The sequence below is a fragment of the Copadichromis virginalis genome, linkage group LG6 (assembly GCF_057382275.1).
Source record: "Copadichromis virginalis isolate Kocher_CV1m ecotype Utaka linkage group LG6, C_Virginalis_male_GT1.1, whole genome shotgun sequence".
Taxonomy (NCBI): Eukaryota; Metazoa; Chordata; class Actinopteri; order Cichliformes; family Cichlidae; genus Copadichromis; species Copadichromis virginalis.
In genome coordinates this window covers 15,414,924-15,434,528 of record NC_140623.1, presented here as the reverse complement: position 1 = coordinate 15,434,528, position 19,605 = coordinate 15,414,924, and the positions used below count along the sequence as shown (strand labels likewise).

General features: G+C 39.6%; 1 protein-coding gene across 2 annotated transcripts; it reads left to right on the top strand.

Annotated features, from left to right (window-relative positions):
• The first annotated feature begins 275 nt into the window (after positions 1 to 275).
• On the top strand, positions 276 to 18,186 carry mnd1 (meiotic nuclear divisions 1 homolog (S. cerevisiae)). Of its 2 annotated transcripts, XM_085458890.1 has the most exons (8): positions 276 to 451; positions 929 to 994; positions 1,485 to 1,542; positions 6,104 to 6,252; positions 9,298 to 9,372; positions 9,468 to 9,582; positions 15,369 to 15,413; positions 17,012 to 18,186. In XM_085458890.1, the coding sequence occupies exons 1-8, from the start codon at positions 449 to 451 to the stop codon at positions 17,116 to 17,118; spliced, it is 618 nt and encodes a 205-aa protein (XP_085315016.1). In that variant the 5' UTR covers positions 276 to 448; the 3' UTR covers positions 17,119 to 18,186. The 2 variants fall into 2 exon arrangements, with proteins under 2 accessions (XP_085315016.1, XP_085315015.1); XM_085458889.1 differs by lacking the exons at positions 15,369 to 15,413; positions 17,012 to 18,186 and adding an exon at positions 10,181 to 10,587.
• Positions 18,187 to 19,605: the final 1,419 nt, after the last annotated feature.

The following is a 19,605-nucleotide window of genomic DNA, read 5'->3' as shown; positions in this document are numbered from 1 at the left end:
GGGCGCTATAAAGCCATAAGCGGAAGTCAAAAAACAGTGCTCCTCCCCAATGCTGCCTTCATAAGCATTCGTTATCCGGATACTGTTAGTTTTTTATTGGTAAAACAGAATTGAGAGAGTTAGGGGAGTGTAAAAGTAGTGCTTCAATTTAACAGTAAATATTTTGAATGCATTCAGAATTTTGGAATTATTTAATCTCTATCAAACAGACAGTAACTCTAAGCACACAAAAAACATCTGGTGATTTGGTGAGTTTTGAAGTTCCGTAAACGCAACATTGCTACGTCACAGCCTTCCGCGGGAAATTCGCTACTGCTGCGTCCCCGCTCTGCTTATACGTCGCCTAATCTTTCTTCTTTACATTAAAAAGTTTACAACAGCCCTGTGTTACCCTCAGGTGGCAAAACGTTAATCTCAGTGGTCGTTGTTGGTGAGCTCTACATCGAAAATGGTAAGCAGAAGCGCACCTTAACCTGCTATACCTCCTGTAAAGACCACCGGCGTTTACGTGGTTGTTTGCTAACATTTGTAAGCTAGCTTATAGCTTAGATAAATAGACAGTTACTTTATTGATCCCACAAGGGAAATGATTGTGCTACAGCAGCATGTTAAAGAGTAAAAGCTTATACCCTATCGCTAACGATACTTTCACAAAGCAGCATTTAGTATTTCACATCATACATTTGGTAAACGGCTACAAACTTTACATTACCTGTCATTGGACCAGTCATACCCCTGCTAGCTGTCTATTTCATTTAGTTACTTCACAGTGAACCACTGAATATATAAGCAACTTGTTTAGATGAAAGATTTCAAGAGGTCATTCTTCTAATCTCTATTACCTTTGGCTCCTTGTTACTCGTAAATAATAAGTGTTAGTAACTCAGTGCCTCAGATATAGATTAATAACATTAACCCCCTGTTACAGTCAAAGAAGAAAGGACTAAGTCTGGAGGAGAAGAGAACTCGCATGATGGAGATTTTCTTTGACTCTGTGAGTTTTACCATCGCAGGTGACCCAGCCTCCATATCCCCACTGCTCTGCCCTACTGTGTGTCCTATTATTCATACTGGTCATTGCTGTTATGTGATTATTTTCAACCATTATACATGCGTGATGTAATACATCCCTGACTAAACATACTCCCCACCCACAGGCAGCAGATGACGTGTTTGATTCAATGTTTAAATTCATGCACTGTAATATAGAGTTAGAAACTTGGATTTCAACATTTAAATCGGCAATGAAAAAGTGCAGAAAATAAGATACTTAAGCAGTCCTTAACATGGATAAACCACAAACTAAAATATCCAGAAAATCAATTTATTTTCTGTTTATGCAAATGTTATTTATGTTACCATCCAGAAGCAGTTCTTTGAGATGTAATAGTTTTTAAATAATTTCTTTCTCTGTGATATTATAGTTTTTATTTTGTTTGTTTGTTTTTTAAATCCTGGAACATGTTTTTGTGCTCTCTTCCCAGAAAGATGTGTTTCAGCTGAAAGACATTGAGAAGATTGCCCCAAAGTCAAAAGGCATAGGTGAGTAAAGAACAACAGTTCCAATCGGAAGGTCAGTGGTTCGATCCCTGACTCCACTAGTCTGGATGTCAAAGTGTTAGCTGATTGGAGTGTGAGTGAAAAATTTGAAGCTTCTGTGTGTCAATATTAGTCAAAGTGCTCAGGCTTAGAAAAAAAACTGTGTGTGTGACTGGGTGAAGTCCTCTGTTATAGTAGTTCAGTTTAAAGGTTGGTTCAGACTTCACTCTATTTTTAGAAGACACTTATTTTTTCTAGACCAGACTTTCTTCTGATTTTGTTTGTGTATATATATATATATCCACTTACCAGAATAGCCTCATATTTCATCCAGCCAGATGGCTCATGAGGTGATCTTGCTGCTGTGATGTTGGTTTGTAATAAACTCAGAGGAAAAGGAAACAGCTGGAAGCAACAAACAAATCTTCAGTTACTGTTTTATCAAAATGTAAGTTCTTGTCATTTCTGATGAGTCTTGTTAAGGAAATATTTGACTATCCAGCTGTACTATAAAGTACAGATATCTATCTATCTATCTATCTATCTATCTATCTATCTATCTATCTATCTATAGTATATATATATATCTATAGTATATATATATATATATATATATATATATATATATATATATATATATATATATAAATAAAATAAAAGCTATACTATCCGCTTCTTCTGGGCTATATTCTCAGCAGCATAAGGAGAATCCTGTGCTAACAGCTGTCTAAATGACTCGGCTAAAGTTAGTAGCATGCTTGTTGTTTTTGTCTTTGCACTAGGATGATGTCGGTGTAAATGTGCAGTCATATTCGTTGTGTTCCCACTAGTGCTTTCAGGTTAATCTCGTTGAAATGAACTTAACGCCACAACACGGCAAATCTCCGTTAACGAGCTACCGCCGATCGCCCCGTGCATGGGGCTAGACGGCCAACACGTTAACGAGCTAACTGCGCTAACACACTAGTTCCCACCCATGTAATTGAGCATTGCATGGCACATCCAACATACTGTTTTACTTTAGTCCATGACTCGCTTACCTTCAGGGTCATACGTCACATGAAAACCAAAATAATTCCAAACGCCAGATCTGAATGAGGGTGGGGGAGGTTCATGTTACAAGGAGAGCTTAACTTCTGTCTCGCTAGCTTGCCCTGCGCTCTTCCTTCTGACGATGCTGTCTGTGTTGAGCGCTCAGTGAATCTGCGTTCGACTACTCCGCCTAGGCTGCACTGTCGACCCTAGGCGGAGTAGTCGAACGCAGATTCACTGAGCGCTCAACACAGACAGCATCGTCAGAAGGAAAGTTGATAAAATAAATTACAAATTTTGTATTGTTCGATACATATGCGTACCGAACCGAAAGCACTGTATCGAACGGTTCAATATCGATACGAATATCGTTGCACCCCTAATATATAGATATAGATATATGTATATATGTATATGTATATATATGTATTAGGGCTGCCACGATTTGTCGACTAGTCACGATTACGTCGACTATCAAAATCGTCGACGACTGATTTAATAGTCGACGCGTCGTTTGAAGCTTTGTAAGATCACAAAAGACGCAGGAATAAGTAGCAGGATTTAAGAGTGTAATAACGGACTGAAACAGAAGATGGCAGCACTGCATGTACAAGGATGCCAGCTGCCGTTAAACCCCGAAGAAGAAGAAGGAGCAGCTGTGTCCCAGAAATCTTAGCGCTGCCCAGCTTAGTTTCCAACAATGGCGGCAGCTAGTTAGTTTTAATGTTACTCTTATTATTCTTTCTGGGTCAGAAAATAAACGTTTAACGTATTTTCAGGCGAGAATGTAGCTGTGTAAACCTCAAATATCGGCTCAGTTTATCAGGACACCACATATTTTCAAAAGCGCTCCGACGTTTTCGGAGACGTCTGTTACCCACCAGCTCGATAGCTAGCTGGGGGCTAGGTCACTAGCGCGGTGAGAACACCGGACTCCCGGCAAATTGTTTTCTAACCCACCGCCGTCTTTCGCTACTCAGGTTAAATATATATGAGTCACTTAGATAAATTAAAAATGTTGTTGTTTGGCTTTTTTTTTTTTGTATTTTATTTGTTCCTGAGTAAATCGGTTTGTCTGAGATTAAAGTTATAGTTTTTACACAGCTGAATAAACGTCAAGCAGACAGCTGATTATCAGAAGTGTGAGATGCTGGAGAATATACTCCGTTGTCCTGTTATATTTTAGATAGCAAGGAGTTTATTAAACTTCACCGAAACAATCTGCAAATTTCATTAAAATTGAATAAACTATCATCTTGTCTTTATTTTTAGTTAGCACCTTAGCTAATGATAGTTATATAAGAGCAGATGCTGCTGGTGCAATAAGCTGTACGTTTTACGTCCAGTGGATGATGATCTGATTAGTCGACTAATCGCATAAATAATCGGTGACTAGTCGACTATCAAAATAATCGTTTGTGGCAGCCCTAATATGTATCTCTCTCTCTCTCTCTCTCTCTCTCTCTCTCTCTCTCTCTCTCTCTCTCTCTCTCTCTCTCTCTCTCTCTCTCTCTCTCTCTAGATATATAGATATATGAACGATCTGTGTGCACCTTCTTCAACTAAAGCAGCAGTCTGTGTGTTGAATGTAGACAAAGCCTGACTTTTGCCAATTTGTATCATATTTATTTCCCCATGAAGGTCTCACTTTGAGACTTCTTCTTAATGCGTGTGTGGTTAGTTTAGGCAGAGTGAGATGGGTCGAAAGCGGGTGTCTCACACCAAAGTGTTAGTTAGTGGGCTCTTCTTCTTCTTCTTCTTCTTCTTCATTGTCGTCGTCTTCTTCTTTTTTTTTTTTTTTTTTTTTAAAGTGAGCTGAGCAACTCACAATGATGCACAAGAGGCATGCACAAACAGATCTTGTGCCTGTCTCTGCATTAATGTTACTTCATAATCATTATGCTTAAAAATTTCCTTTTTAATAAAGTGTATTGATTGGGATGGATCAGGTGACCCAGAATCCTCCCTTAGTTACGCTGCAGTAGGTTTAGGCTCTCCATGATGCAATTTGTGTTTCTTCTTCACTGATCTTTTTTTCCTTCATTGCGTTTACACACCACTCTGCATGTAGTCAGTAGTTATTATTATTATCTGTCTCTTTTCCACAGTGTGTCTTTTGTCCTGTTTCTTCCTGTCGAAAGGGAGTTTTTCCTTCCCACTGTCGCCAAATGCTTCCTCTTGTGTTTTCTCTGTATTATTGTAGAGTCTTTACCTTACCTTGAGGTGACCGTTGTTGTGATTTAGTGCTATATATATATAAAATTGAATTAAATTGAGTCTTGTAAGTGACCCGTAAATGTTATTAGTGCAAGACTGATATCTGAAATTATAGAAAACTGACCAGTGTGTTGGTCCAGGCATGATTAATGGAAAGGAGAATTAGAGTATGACAGAAAAATGACAAATAGATGGAGATAATTAAATACCATAAGGACAAACAGCATCAGCGTGCACTGCACATTTATGAATTCTTAAAAACATTGTGGTGACATGCTTACAGAATTGCCATGGCAACCAGGACGGGGCTATTGCCATCTTTAGTGTGTGTAAGCAGAACCAAACCTATCAGTAGCAGAAATCATTTAGTTCAGAGGCTTTTGGAAGCTTTTGGTTCTGCAGCCCGACTTTCTGATGGTTGAGGCAAAATTTCTAATAATACCAAATTAGATTTTTAGGTGCTAAATCGTCTTGAAGAATGAAATTCTTGAGCGTGTTTGACTGAACAAAGGAGAGATTCTGTTTTGAAATGGACACAACATTAATCTAAAGAAACTGGATCTCGTTGCCATGATTAAAAGCGCATGTTTCTGACCCCTGTTATTGCGTGATGGGGGGAAGGGGCAATAAGAGATTTACATTGTGGGGGACGCTTTCCTGTAGAAGGGTTGGAAATGTGACAAAAGGGGCTAGTTGAATGGGGGGGGGAAGAGCGGTAATAACATACATAGGAGTCAGAATAAGATGAAGCTGCTTGAATCTTATAGATGAAAAAAAGAGAAACGAGCACTTATGGACTTTGGTTAATTCATCCAGAGTGTTCCCTGTTTTCCATCCAATTCTTTCTGCTGCTGGGTCCACATCCTCTCAGCAGATAAGCTCTTTCAGTTAAACAGTGGAGCAAAGTGTGTAGGAGGAGCACATTTCACCGCTGACACTGTTCAAGATGTAGCTTGTGCTCTGTTACATCTTCTCATGCAGCGTTCACTCAGATCTGTATGAAACAGCCAGATAGGCTGCAGATGTGTGGGTTTGAGTTTTGTAATTTGAGCAGCATACATTTCCAGCAGTAAAAAGTGAGACCTTATGATGACTTGGCTTCTAAGTCCTCTGCAGAGTGCACTGTCAATCCCAGCATCAGATGCGTTTTATATTTACAGATATAAAGGCTACAGACTGCCTAGCTTGTACCGGCCATAACTCAGTTTTAAATCAGGAGAAAGCATCGTACCCAAATGGCATCAACTCCACGGGCGTGCAGTTGAGCGCTGGAGAAATAAACATCATGTTAATGTTTGTGCTCTGCTGATTTCAGCTCCCATGACTGTGAAGGACGTGCTGCAGAGCCTTGTCGATGATAACATGGTGGACTGTGAGAGAGTAGGTACATCCAACTATTACTGGGCCTTTCCCAGTAAAGCCTTACACGCTCGCAACCACAAACTGGAGGAGCTGCAAAAACAGGTGAGCTCAGTCCCTTCTAGTCTGATTTCCAATTAAAGGTCGCAGCAAGCATAAGCGCCACAGCAAAAAATGAGAAGGGGTGATTTTGGTTTCACAGGATGATACTTGGGTACTTCTCCCTCGCAGTTTACAGTAATAAGGTCAACACGTGAGGTCAACAGTGCCTGGAAGACACTTCTGCTAATAGAGGGTCAAAAAAGAAATGGGAAGAAAATGCAAATGAGCTGCTGATTAAACAGGAAGCTTGTCAGAGTTTGTTTTATATCTTAGTTGTAGGTCATTCCATCGCAAATCAGCTACCTTTTTAGAACTTTTTCTGCTCGACTGTCTCTGGCTTGAATACAACTCTTATGGTCCAAATATATTTGCACATATATAATGATTGTAGCTTTATGTCTTATACATTTCAAGATATAGGTGTCTTGTTTTTTTGTTTTTTTTTAATGGTCCATTGACCCACTTTCAGGCAATTTTCTTTGCACATTGAAATCTGAGGCAATTTGTGGACACGAATATCTCAAAACCAATTAAAGTCTGAAATTTTAACTCAGATATTTTTTGATGTACAGTGGGGCAAAAAAGTATTTAGTCAGCCACCGATTGTGCAAGTTCCCCCACCTAAAATGATGACAGAGGTCAGTAATTTGCACCAGAGGTACACTTCAACTGTGAGAGACAGAATGTGAAAAAAAAAATCCATGAATCCACATGGTAGGATTTGTAAAGAATTTATTCGTAAACTTGGGTGGAAAATAAGTATTTGGTCAATAACAAAAATACAACTCAATACTTTGTAACATAACCTTTGTTGGCAATAACAGAGGTCAAACGTTTACTATAGGTCTTTACCAGGTTTGCACACACAGTAGCTGGTATTTTGGCCCATTCCTCCATGCAGATCTTCTCGAGAGCAGTGATGTTTTGGGGCTGTCGCCGAGCAACACGGACTTTCAACTCCCGCCACAGATTTTCTATGGGGTTGAGGTCTGGAGACTGGCTAGGCCACTCCAGGACTTTCAAATGCTTCTTACGGAGCCACTCCTTTGTTGCCCGGGCGGTGTGTTTTGGATCATTGTCATGTTGGAAGACCCAGCCTCGTTTCATCTTCAAAGTTCTCACTGATGGAAGGAGGTTTTGGCTCAAAATCTCACGATACATGGCCCCATTCATTCTGTCCTTAACACGGATCAGTCGTCCTGTCCCCTTGGCAGAAAAACAGCCCCATAGCATGATGTTTCCACCCCCATGCTTCACAGTAGGTATGGTGTTCTTGGGATGCAACTCAGTATTCTTCTTCCTCCAAACACGACGAGTTGAGTTTATACCAAAAAGTTCTACTTTGGTTTCATCTGACCACATGACATTCTCCCAATCCTCTGCTGTATCATCCATGTGCTCTCTGGCAAACTTCAGACGGGCCTGGACATGCACTGGCTTCAGCAGCGGAACACGTCTGGCACTGCGGGATTTGATTCCCTGCCGTTGTAGTGTGTTACTGATGGTGACCTTTGTTACTTTGGTCCCAGCTCTCTGCAGGTCATTCACCAGGTCCCCCCGTGTGGTTCTGGGATCTTTGCTCACCGTTCTCATGATCATTTTGACCCCACGGGATGAGATCTTGCGTGGAGCCCCAGATCGAGGGAGATTATCAGTGGTCTTGTATGTCTTCCATTTTCTGATGATTGCTCCCACAGTTGATTTTTTCACACCAAGCTGCTTGCCTATTGTAGATTCACTCTTCCCAGTCTGGTGCAGGTCTACAATACTTTTCCTGGTGTCCTTCGAAAGCTCTTTGGTCTTGGCCATGGCGGAGTTTGGAGTCTGACTGTTTGAGGCTGTGGACAGGTGTCTTTTATACAGATGATGAGTTCAAACAGGTGCCATTCATACAGGTAACGAGTGGGGGACAGAAAAGCTTCTTACAGAAGACGTTACAGGTCTGTGAGAGCCAGAGATTTTCCTTGTTTGAGGTGACCAAATACTTATTTTCCACCCTAATTTACGAATAAATTCTTTACAAATCCTACCATGTGAATTCATGGATTTTTTTTTCACATTCTGTCTCTCACAGTTGAAGTGTACCTCTGGTGCAAATTACTGACCTCTGTCATCATTTTAAGTGGGGCAACTTGCACAATCGGTGGCTGACTAAATACTTTTTTGCCCCACTGTATCTGTCCCATATCACCAATCCTGGTTCATTTAGATGGTAAGAAATAGCAATAAAAATGCCTTTTAATAGTTAGTATCACTATTATGTATGTTTTCTTTTGTCAGCTATGTCATTTAAAAAAAATCCACATTTAAAAATGATCCCCAGTTGTAGCTAATAATAAAAATCATGGTATTCATTTATGTGAGATTTGTGTTCACCACCGTGTCGTCCTCATTGATGACCCACTTCCCTCGACTGTTTCACGGCTGACAGATGGTGTGAGGGTGGCGGCTCCTCAGAGAACATTAGCCACCAGATTTCTGGGACAGATCTTAAGCAGCAAGCGCTCACTAAATAATGACGATGTTTGGTTGTACCGCATGTGGTGACAATATAGCGCTGTTTATGCGATATCACAGCATTTGGTCACTGAGATCATCAGACAGATTTTGCAGCAATGCTTGATGTTTTGAGTGGAAGGACAAGAGTAAAGTGTCCACTGTGTGGAAAAGGATGAGGTGCAATTAAAAGTTAGAATAAAAGCCAGCTCCCTTTTGCAGCCACATTAATTATATCATATGATTGAACTGTTAAGTTAACAGCACTGTAATTGGCTAAGAGTTTAGTACGGGTAAGCATTTGTGTACCATTAAGATTTTGTGATTGTATTTATTGTATTAATCACTTACAAGGGCTCCAGTGTTGAGTTGTTTCAGCATATTATTGGGCGGTCTCAGTAAATATTGCAGCACTTATCAGTAGAAACATCAATGTTGTTAACAGCAGAAGTGGCTTTACTGTTTATTTATATCACAATTCAGGAAAATCTCAGTTATCTGCTGATTAGTACTGTAAGAAAAGCTTTAACGTGATGCTGTTGTACTTTAAAGATTTCTGAAGCAAAGCAGCGGAAAGCATCCCTAGAGAAAGCGGTCGAAAAAGCGAAAGTGGGGCGCCAGGATACAGTAAGTATACAAAGGTCAAACTTAAACCAGTGAAATAAAATGAATATCATCCCTTTAATGCACTGAGCATGTGAAATCGCTGTTTGTCTTTGCAGAAGGAAAGAAGCTCTCTGCTGAAGGAGCTGCAGGCTCTGAGAGAGGAGCGCACACAGCTGCAGGCCGAGCTGGAGAAGTACAGAGAGTGTGACCCCGAGGTCGTCGAGGAGATGAGTGAGTACAGCTGCAGACCTACTGGTTTCTCAAAAAAGGTCACTTTTAAATTATTGCATCAATCGTATCACCTACAGTTACTCATGGGAGGCATGGAGCCCCGTGTGAAGCTTTAAATATCCAAAGTGAATCTGACCTATGCTGGCGAAGTCATATTTGATGTTAGTCATAATAGGCTGCTGCTGTACTTTGTTCTCTATTTGTCTTTAAATATTTTATCACAAGCTTTATAGCTGTTGGATTGTTTTACATCATAAAAGAAGTTGGATTTTTCTAATCTGTGGGATTACAAACTGTTACATCACTAGATGTTACGTTAACACAGGAATATAAAGTGTAAAGCATGTTTCGACCAAGTCCAGCACATGTGTGGTTATTAAATTAATGTTTATTTAACAAGATTCAATCAGATGCTGCTTCCTAGCATCACAGGGCTTATGAATGCAGATGGCACTGTTTTGCATCCAGCGAGGATCTCTTATTAAAAGGAGTTGGGTATCATCCAAGACGCATATGCATCCGAGCAGCTTCTGTAGCGTTCAGCCTAATGTGGATAAATGGTTTCACACCAGATAATAAACTCAAAATTGTGCCGTAGGAGCCGTATTGTTTCAGCGAAGCCTCCCACGCGGTGTCAGGCATCGTGGAGATACAAAGAAGACTCCGGTGCAGTTGGCAGATATAAAAAATGTTCATCTGTTCAGCACAGAGACAGCTACATTAATGGAAACGGTGGCAGAAAGCACCTCTGGTCATCAGTGCTGCACTGCAGTTGGCATTTGTCAATAGCATCAAGTCAATGTTATAAGTGGGATTTCCCAGCCTTGAAATGTCCTCCTAACCCATCTACTGATAGCCCTAAATAAGGTGCATTCAAATGCATTTAACAGATGTGGGGAAAATTTCTAAGAAAAGATTAAATAGTGACCTGGGAAATGTGCCAATCAGCCATAACATTAAAACCTCCCAGGCGAAATGAGTGCAGTTGATCATCTCATTGCAGTGGAACTTTTGTAGGTGTGCTTGTGTACACTTGCAACAATTTTAAAAAAAATAAAATATAAACAGTTGTACTCTCCATGTCTTTGTTGCCAACATTACTGTAGTTGCTGGCTCCATTTAGTTTTTTTAGTTTTTTATTTTGTTGGTCTCTGTAGACTAAAACTGGAAATACTTGCTGCTCCTCAGACTGGCAATTAGCTTAAATCTTTATTTCTGTGTTTCACTAACCTCACTGGTATCAGGTTTGTAGAGCTAAAGGGAAGTATTTCCTTTTGACAATGAAGACAGGTCAAAGCAGGTCCTTTGTGCTCGTCAGGTGGTGCTTAACTGCATTCATGATTAATGTAGAAGGAAAAACACCCGCATTATTACTAACCAACTTTCTATTGTTTGCAAAGGACGTTCTTCAGCAGCTACCACGGTTGGGTTCAGCTAATCTTACTGTGCCAAGTAGCTTAAACAAGGTTGTTGGGTGTGTACCTGCTGCGCGAGACACCAGTGAGTGTACTGCTGAGAGCAAACATGTCAAGCTGCAGGGTCAAACATTCTCACGGTTCAAATTAAGAGACTCAGGAAGTGAAAAATGGTCACAAGTGGCCACTCACCTTGCTTTCAGGATATACGTTCTTAGATATGAACCTCAGACTGGTTAAGTTGTTGCAGTTAGGTAAGTTTGAAAAGTGTAACTCTTCTTGCGGACGCAGAAGTCTGAAAGTTTTTATTGCAGCCAAATGAACCTTATTACCTCCGAACTGTCAGCTCACAGGGCTGGTATTAAAAAGCTTTTAAAATATGAAGGCCTTGGAGTCCTTTGCTGGCTGTTGCACACCCCTTACATAAGGGAACCACAAACAGACACAGCTATTGATAGTATTGCAAAAATCTGACAGTGCTTTGTTTTCATGCTACAGCTGACCTGCAATATGGGAGGTGTGTTCCTTTATCTGCTCATGTGACTGGTGGTGGTGTCAGACAAATATCTGGGCTGTTTACCTGCACCTCCCAGATTACCAGTTTTTTTTTTTTTTTTTTTTTTCCACTCCACTGTGACAACACTGTGGTGTACTGATGGCCACATGACCGTGCACATTACTTATGACCAGTCTACCTGAAATGAGATGGAGAGGCATCATTGCTGCCATTGCACGTAACCTAAAATGTCGAATTTGCAGCCGTTTTACAGTGGAGCCAAACTATGGTCAATGTTGAAGCAAAATTTGTGTGTTTGAAAAGTAACAATTCTTTGTTTTGCTTATAATTGAGAATTTTTATTGAGTTATTTTTAAAAACATCAAGACACGGCAGGTCAAAGGTGCTGATACCGACTGAGGTATATGAGGCAATTTGTACTTTATTATTGGGTAATATTCATTTGCCAGATGTCAGTACATGCTGTCCGCTTCATATCAAGCTATGTTTTCATTTTGTCTTTGGATATGAACTCACCGTTACTGTCCCATTGCTCTATGATAATCTCAGTGTTATGGTTAAGCCTTCCCAACATATTCTGACAGGCAACAGTGTTGCATCATTTGTTCAGTCCACATTTTCAGTGTCTGAGTTTGAGGTGTTTTCCAAAACTTACAAATTGTTTTAAACTAGGCAGCTTTTAAAAATCTTGTCCTTGTTTTATTTAAAGGACAAAAACACCTCCTTGTTTGATTTTACTCAGATCAGCAGCACTGCAGTCGGTGCTTGAAAATGGTTGTACAGTACTTTCACATCTCAAAACCAGCAAAATTGAACTTCATGAGTTCTCGGACTCTCTTCAAAGCACAGGGAGTCTGGAGTTGTTTGTAAAGAGGCAACACAACCACGTTGTGGGTTTGCTCGCCTTCACATGCTGGTTTAGAAACCTTATTTTGGGTAGTGTATGAAATGGACCATGGTGTCACCCCTGGTATGTTGCGTTACAATGCCCAAATGATTTCAACTGAAGCTGAGTCAAATTTTCAAATCTGAGCAGAAAGACAAAGTTAATCAGGATAAAACAAGCAGTTTAAATGTTGCTGAGAAAGTCACTTTGTTCATAAATGACTAGGATTGTGTTTACAACACAGGTTTTAGCACATAGTTCCTCCTTAAATGATATTTTACCTGCTTCGGGAGCAATAAATATTATTTATATTTTAATATGTAAAACAAGAGTTATACCATCAGTGGTGCATTTGAAGGAGGATGGAGTAAGGCCAGTTATCTGAACTCTTTGTAGATGGATCATTATGAGTGCATCTCACACAGATCACAGTGATGTTGACACAAAACAGTTCAGCAGGCGGACTGAGAGCAAACTAGCTCGCCATTACAGTTAAATTATTTTTTTCTACTTTTACTGTTGCCACATGTCTACAGATCCTATTTTGTCTTTTACTGCCAGGTTTGCCACACAGAGAGCTTTGTTAACAGATAACCATCAGCAAAGCTCGAGAGCAGTATCCAGCTGTATGATATTATGTAATGTCTGCTGCTCAAGAGGTATCAGACTGAACTTGCAGAATGAGCTCAGACTTGTTCCTGCATGTGTGATAGCTATGCACATGTAGGCTCATTAGATGTCTTCAAGGGCGTTGCCCATGCTGTTATTGACAGGATTATTATTCACCTGTGAACCATTATTTGCCTTTTTTCTTTCTTTCTTTCTTTTTTTTGATTTGTAGTAAAGGAGTTGTAGGAATAAGGAAAATTAGTTGACTTGCAAAGTTAGAAATTATAAAGGAAGTCGGGCGATGTACAAGAATGCTGAAGTACCAGAAGTAAGTTTGCCCCATTAACTTCAGCACGACTTACCTAAACACAACATGCCTTTCCACATATTTACCAAGCTAGCAGCCAAGTGACAGAAACACTAACAAACACTAGGTACTAACAATAAATGCAACTTGGCTAAAAACAAAGCTTTCGTGCCTTCTTGTCTCTGCATGTTAAACAATGGTTGCCACACCCATAGATACCAATAAGTTTTGAATGAAACCATTAAATAGCCCAACAGAAACCATTCCAGTGTAATTGAGCCCAGACTGTATTTAAATAGGCCAATATTAATGATTAATGTCAGCCTAACAGATATTTAGGGTATCGGTGTGCTAGCAGCTCCAGCTCCATCGTTTATAATCTGCACCACATGCAGCAGAGGACGCACCACAGCTAACCAGACGTGGGGGTGGATTTAATCGGTGTGTTCATTTTGTTCAGTTTGCAAGTAACCTGCTTTGCAAACCACAAGACAGAGTAAAGGCAAAGAAATCAGCATTTTTATATATAACCACAGTAACAGGAAGTCAGACAAGTACAGATTTATTAGTGGGCTTATAGGTGATTAAAAATCAGATTTTTATTTCTTTTTAACAAAGAAGATTTTGGGGGGATCATCTTTTCTGTTAAACATTTTATGTATTATTTGGCATTAGGGTCCCATCTTAATATCCAGACAAGGGTGATAAAAAATTCTATTACTTTACCTTGTTTATCTACAGTTAACTTTTTTCTGTTGATTAGTGAGCAGGGGTCCTGCCAGATAAAGAAAAATAAGTTAAGTATTTAAGAAAATAAAAAGTGGTGCGTCTGTGAACCATGTCAGTCAATGCGTGAAACGTTTCTACCTTGCACCCAGCAGCTGTGTTTCGTTTAGCTACACACTTTTAACCATAAAGTGAAATCAGGTTCTCCAACTTTGAGTCAGCGATTGTTGAATTAATTCACTTTCTTCTCAGTTTTGTTTCTGGAGAAATTCAATTTTATTTTTACGCAATATCAGTTAAGTGTTGAAATGGTCCTCACGAGCAGTGTTTGTTCTGGTGATCCAAACAGATATTTTACTGGTACTGAACCTTTTCAAGCTTCCAGAAGGAAGAGAAACTCAGATCGGAGAGAAACTATCCAGAGCTGTTGGACTGAGATAATTTGTGCTGGATTCAAGCCTGTTGTAGAACAGTTCACACTCATACAGCAGCCAGATTAATGTCTGTGAAAAAGGTTATCATTATTTTTTGTACTACTTGAATATGCTGTGATTATTCCAGGGGAGTGGAAACTTGATGTCATCTGTGTTTTTATGCTTAATGTAAACTTCTCTCTGAGTGCTGTCCAGTGGGAACATATTGTTCAGCTCCGTTCTACTTTTTTACAGTATAAAGCGCTCTTTCAAGCGCCGCTGTAGCTGTAGGGGATGAGTAGGTTAGTGTCCACTTTAATTTAATAGGATACCGCCACTTAGTCATACAGCACAGCTGTGGCCATGCAACCATCACATCCCTGACCACCACTTCCTCCTCAGAGGGGATGGTTTGTTGCCAGCCTTCATTTGTGCTTGTGTTGCAAGCTTATTTTCCTCTTCTTCTTTTTTTCTTTTTTTCCAGCGTTTTTCCCAGTTTTATATAATCTACTAGACTTCCTCCGTGACGTTTTCACATTAAGCATTTTGTATTTGCAGTGTGTGAGCCTTGCTTGCAAACACCAAACGTCATGAGAAACAAATCATAGGAAATAGCATTCAAAACATGTTACAAAGGTTATTAAATGTACTGAGCGCAAACAACACACCTCAGCAGCAGCTGCAGCAACAGTGCAAACATGACACTTTTAATGACATGCTGAAGCAAAACTTGGAGTGATGTTATTGTAATGACTTCGTTGGGTGTTCAGTAGATGCCTTGAAAAAAACGTTTAAATGCTTTCCAGCTGCAAACCTGTGTGCTTTTGCACCGGGGCTCGCTTATCTTGTATCTCTATATAAGTGGTTACTGACTAGTTGGATGCACATACTAATCCAAAATTTTATTTTGCAGAAAAATCAAATGTTATAGCAAAAGAAGCTGTTTCCAGATGGACAGGTGAGTCTGCTAATTTCTTTTCTTTCTTCTTTTTAAATATATATAGACATGTAATGGTCTGGATTTAAGCTGCAGGAACATAAAATGCCCAATGTCTGGTTGTAGCGCTTGTTTATAAAGTGAGAGTTGTTTTATTTTGTAGTCACTATTTGTGGATTTTGGACTACTGACTGTTGATTGACCTTGGTTTACTGTTTCCTGTTTGAAATTTCTGGTTAGTCCAAAAAAAAAAAAAGCAGCTGGATGACAGCAGTCGGACTTTATCTCTGATTGCTGTTTAATGCACGTAAAAGCGCATTAAAGTGAAATCTGTGAAGGCGCTCTCTAGTCCAGCTGTCACTCTAAGTAGTCCGCGCTTATGCTCTGTGTGTACGTTTGTTGACTTGAGTGGTAACCTTGGACACAGCTGACCTTTAGGGATCATGGTAGCCATCGATGCCTGTGGTCTTTTGACTCTTTAGATCAACATTGCCTGCTGCAGGTCAACAGAGTGGTGTTGTCAGTTTTGGTTGGAGAGCTTTTGCTTTGCTTTCATGGAAGGAAGCTCAGTTAAAAAAAAAAAAGTGAGTCATTTCTGCCTCATTCGCGATTAGTACTTCTCTTTTCTGAGCTGGACAGTATGAAACAAACATGCATAAGTGTTTCCTCGTAGCGCAGCTGTTGAATTTGCACAGTAACGTCTTTTACTACGAGCTATAAAGTTCTCATGTTATGCCGTTAGAGCGAATGTTACTATTTTACCAGGTCTGGTCAGGGTTTGTGGCTAAACACTCAAATCAACACAACAAAGCCAAATTTTGAAGGTTTCATGGAAAAAGCAGCTGCAACTTTGCGCACCTTGTTTGTTTTTAAAACACTGCTGCTGTATGTTGGCCTGCTCATGGATTGTCTGCGACTTCCCACACAAGCCTCGACACATTTAATCGCTTGTCATATCAAAACTGGAGAACAGTAAAAACTAATCCTCCAGAAGTGAAGTGAAAGGCATCGCTAAAAGTGCAAGCCAACGTTCATTGGCTTAAGCTCCTGATCAGTTGTTAGTCTGCAGGAAGTTGTTCTGCTTTTGAAACTGGAGACTTCAGAGCTTCAGCTGCTAAAAGGTTTTCCTGAAATAGACATTTTGTTTTTAGTCAAACTGTTATTTTTATTGCTATTATTTAAGAATAGGACGCAGGTATATATAAAATGTTTTCTTTTTTTAAACTATTTTCACATGAGGCTGTTAGGGTGAATTCACCACCATAAAACATCAAGATGTATTTAATTTGAGGTAGTTAAATGGATTATTATATATTATATTATATATGGATTACACACATACATCATTAAAGAATTTGAAATTGTTAATGCTGGATGTGAAATGTCAAATGACTGTTAATGGCAGTTTGTGTTTCCTAAATTTACATGATATTCACAAAACTGGGAAAACAGATAATCTAAATCTGACGCACTAACCAGTCATAGTAACCCGGCTTTCTCCTTGCTTCTGAATGAGCAGTCCAGATTCCTTTTGCTGTAAATGTACAGTATATATTTGTAAATTGAGATTTCATTTATATTTCATGTGTTTAATGTTTCTTTTTTACTCTTGTTCTCAGACAATGTTTTCGCCATAAAGTCGTGGACAAAGAAGAAGTTTGCCTTTGATAACAGCCGCATTGATAAAGCCTTTGGTATCCCGGAGGATTTCGACTACATGGACTGACTGCCAGCATGTCATGGACGCAGCGATGGAGTAATGTGTTTCGGCCTCTGACACCTACCTACCTGGTCTCTGCATTTCTAATTCCTGTGCTGTGGGTTTCAGTGAAAATAAAAGCACCAGACGCTCTACTCGCGCCCTCGGGTGGATTTTGAATAAGGACAGATGTCAGTGACTTTGCGGTGGCAGATGGACTTCATCAGTGGATATGTTACTTTGGTGCAACCAGAGAAGAGTCTGAAACGCCATTAGTGGCTGTGAGGGCTGACAGGGTCCTGTGATGAGCACAAGCTAGCAGCCAAAGTTTTGGGACACCTGTTTGCATGAAAACCGAGAGCTCCAAGTAGATGATGGAAAGGAATCAACACTTACTGCATTTGTGTTGCCAGTGGTCGCGTTTGTATGGTTTAAACAGATGGTTTGGAATCAAATGCTTGTGCACTTTTTCTTAGATATGTTCCTTTTCTCTCTCCCTCCCTGGAGTATTACAGGGCATGCTTTCCTAGTTGTATTATAACTACAAAGGTCAGTGTCAAGTTATCTTTGATGTTTTTGTTTCTTTTATAATCGTCACTGGAATTTTAGGGTTTTTTTGTTTTGTTTTTTCAGGACTCGCTTTCCGGATGATCAAAAAAGATCATTGCTGTCACAACATGTCTAGAATGACTATTGACCTTCTTGTTTTGCTCCTTTTTTCTGTCAAACCAGATGCAAAATAGGCAGTTGTGTATCTTGTTTACTCTGTGACCTAGTTGAGAAGGCCAATGTGTCTGGGTTCTTTGATTTAAATTTCAAATGAGCTCTGTGCTCATTTTGCTTTGCTCATCAGTTTCATTTTTATTCCAGTAAATGAATGACATGCAAATGTAATATCTGATCTTTCGCCTCTTCTAAGGTTTTTTTTTCTGCATTAATCAATGTGAGACAGATGTTAGTTACTAATTTAAAGGACACTGTTTTACTACTGTAAGTTTAGTTGGTGGCATGATGAAGACTCATCTAATCCAGTCTCTGGATGTCCATGAACTGTTGACTACAGCAAGGCTGGAACAAAATAAATAGTCGAAATGCCTAGCAGCAGTTTGTTTGAGGGAGCTGACACACCCACACAAGAATAACCTGGATGTATTCATGTGTGTACCTGCCCAACCTGTACTGTGATTCACGGGCCTGTTGGCTGTCAAAACTCTGAGAACTCTGCGTACAATTTTTGGTAATCGCAGCTTGCAGTTTCTCTCATTAAAACATGCCTGGCCCTGAAAAGAGCCCAACAGAGCAGTACTGACACAAGGACTTAGCCCTCTCCCCATATGAGCATATGAAATCAGAGTGGTGTAACTGGAGTGTAAAGGACTTTTATTACATGCATTTGCCTACGTTTCTGCAAAGAAAGTTTAAAACCCAGCCAATTTCTATTTTATTACACATTTCCAAATGCTCCTCCGTACCTTCTTCAACTCTCGATTTACATGCTGACACTGCCAGTACAACAGTGAAAAATTCCTGCATTCAAATCTCACCTCAGTAAAAAGAATCGCACACAAATGAAGTGAAATATCCCCTGTGACTAAGCGATTATATTACGAATCAAAGTGTGGGTTGCTTTTTACTGCTGAAGAAGATCAAGGTGTGGGAAGTTACTGTTTGATATACAACTGCCTGCCAAGGCCACACAGGATTAATCTGGACAGGGGGCAAATATATTAGAAGACTATTTTTACACTGTAAAATCTTAATACTCAACTTGAAAGCTTGTGCATTATTATATTATTACTAGCCTATTATTACTAAAGTGCTGTGTAAATATCTTGGCCTGAAATGAAACATTTATCTTAAAATTAAGTAGAGTTTAATGTATTTAGTCACTTCCCACTTGGAAATACTGTGCCACCAGCAGTTTTAGAAGTATTTACTTACTGACACTAAGTAAAAGTAGCAGGACTGGAGAATACATCTGTAGTAAAAATGTCATTAGCAGAATATGGATTAAAAGGAATCAGAGTGAAAGGCTCTCTATACCGGACACTAATATTTTTATTAGTTTAGTTGTATATGCTATAACATGAACCCGGACTCCATGTGTAAGTCAGACTTTTATGTTCTATCTCATAAAGCCCAAGCAGATCTCATTTACAGATAGTATTTCCAGAATCTCAATGTTTACACCTACTGTTAGTACATGTATATTAAATTGACAGATCACGGCTGATCTACAATAGCATTTAAATGCTTTATAAGCCACTCAGCTTGAGATCTCCTGGTGTATTGCCATTAATAGCAGTGCATTTTAAAATAATACTCCAAGTTATTTTTTAATTGTAATTTTTGTGATTTTGTTTCTGTACAAAGCCATTCAGTGGGGAGGGGGAGCTGTACCTGTCTGGGGATGTGTTCTAGCAGGGTTGAAGTGCAGATAAGTTTAACTATGTTTTAATTTCTAATATCAAATAGCAGCTCTTAACTAAAGCTAGTCAGAAATATCAGCATTTG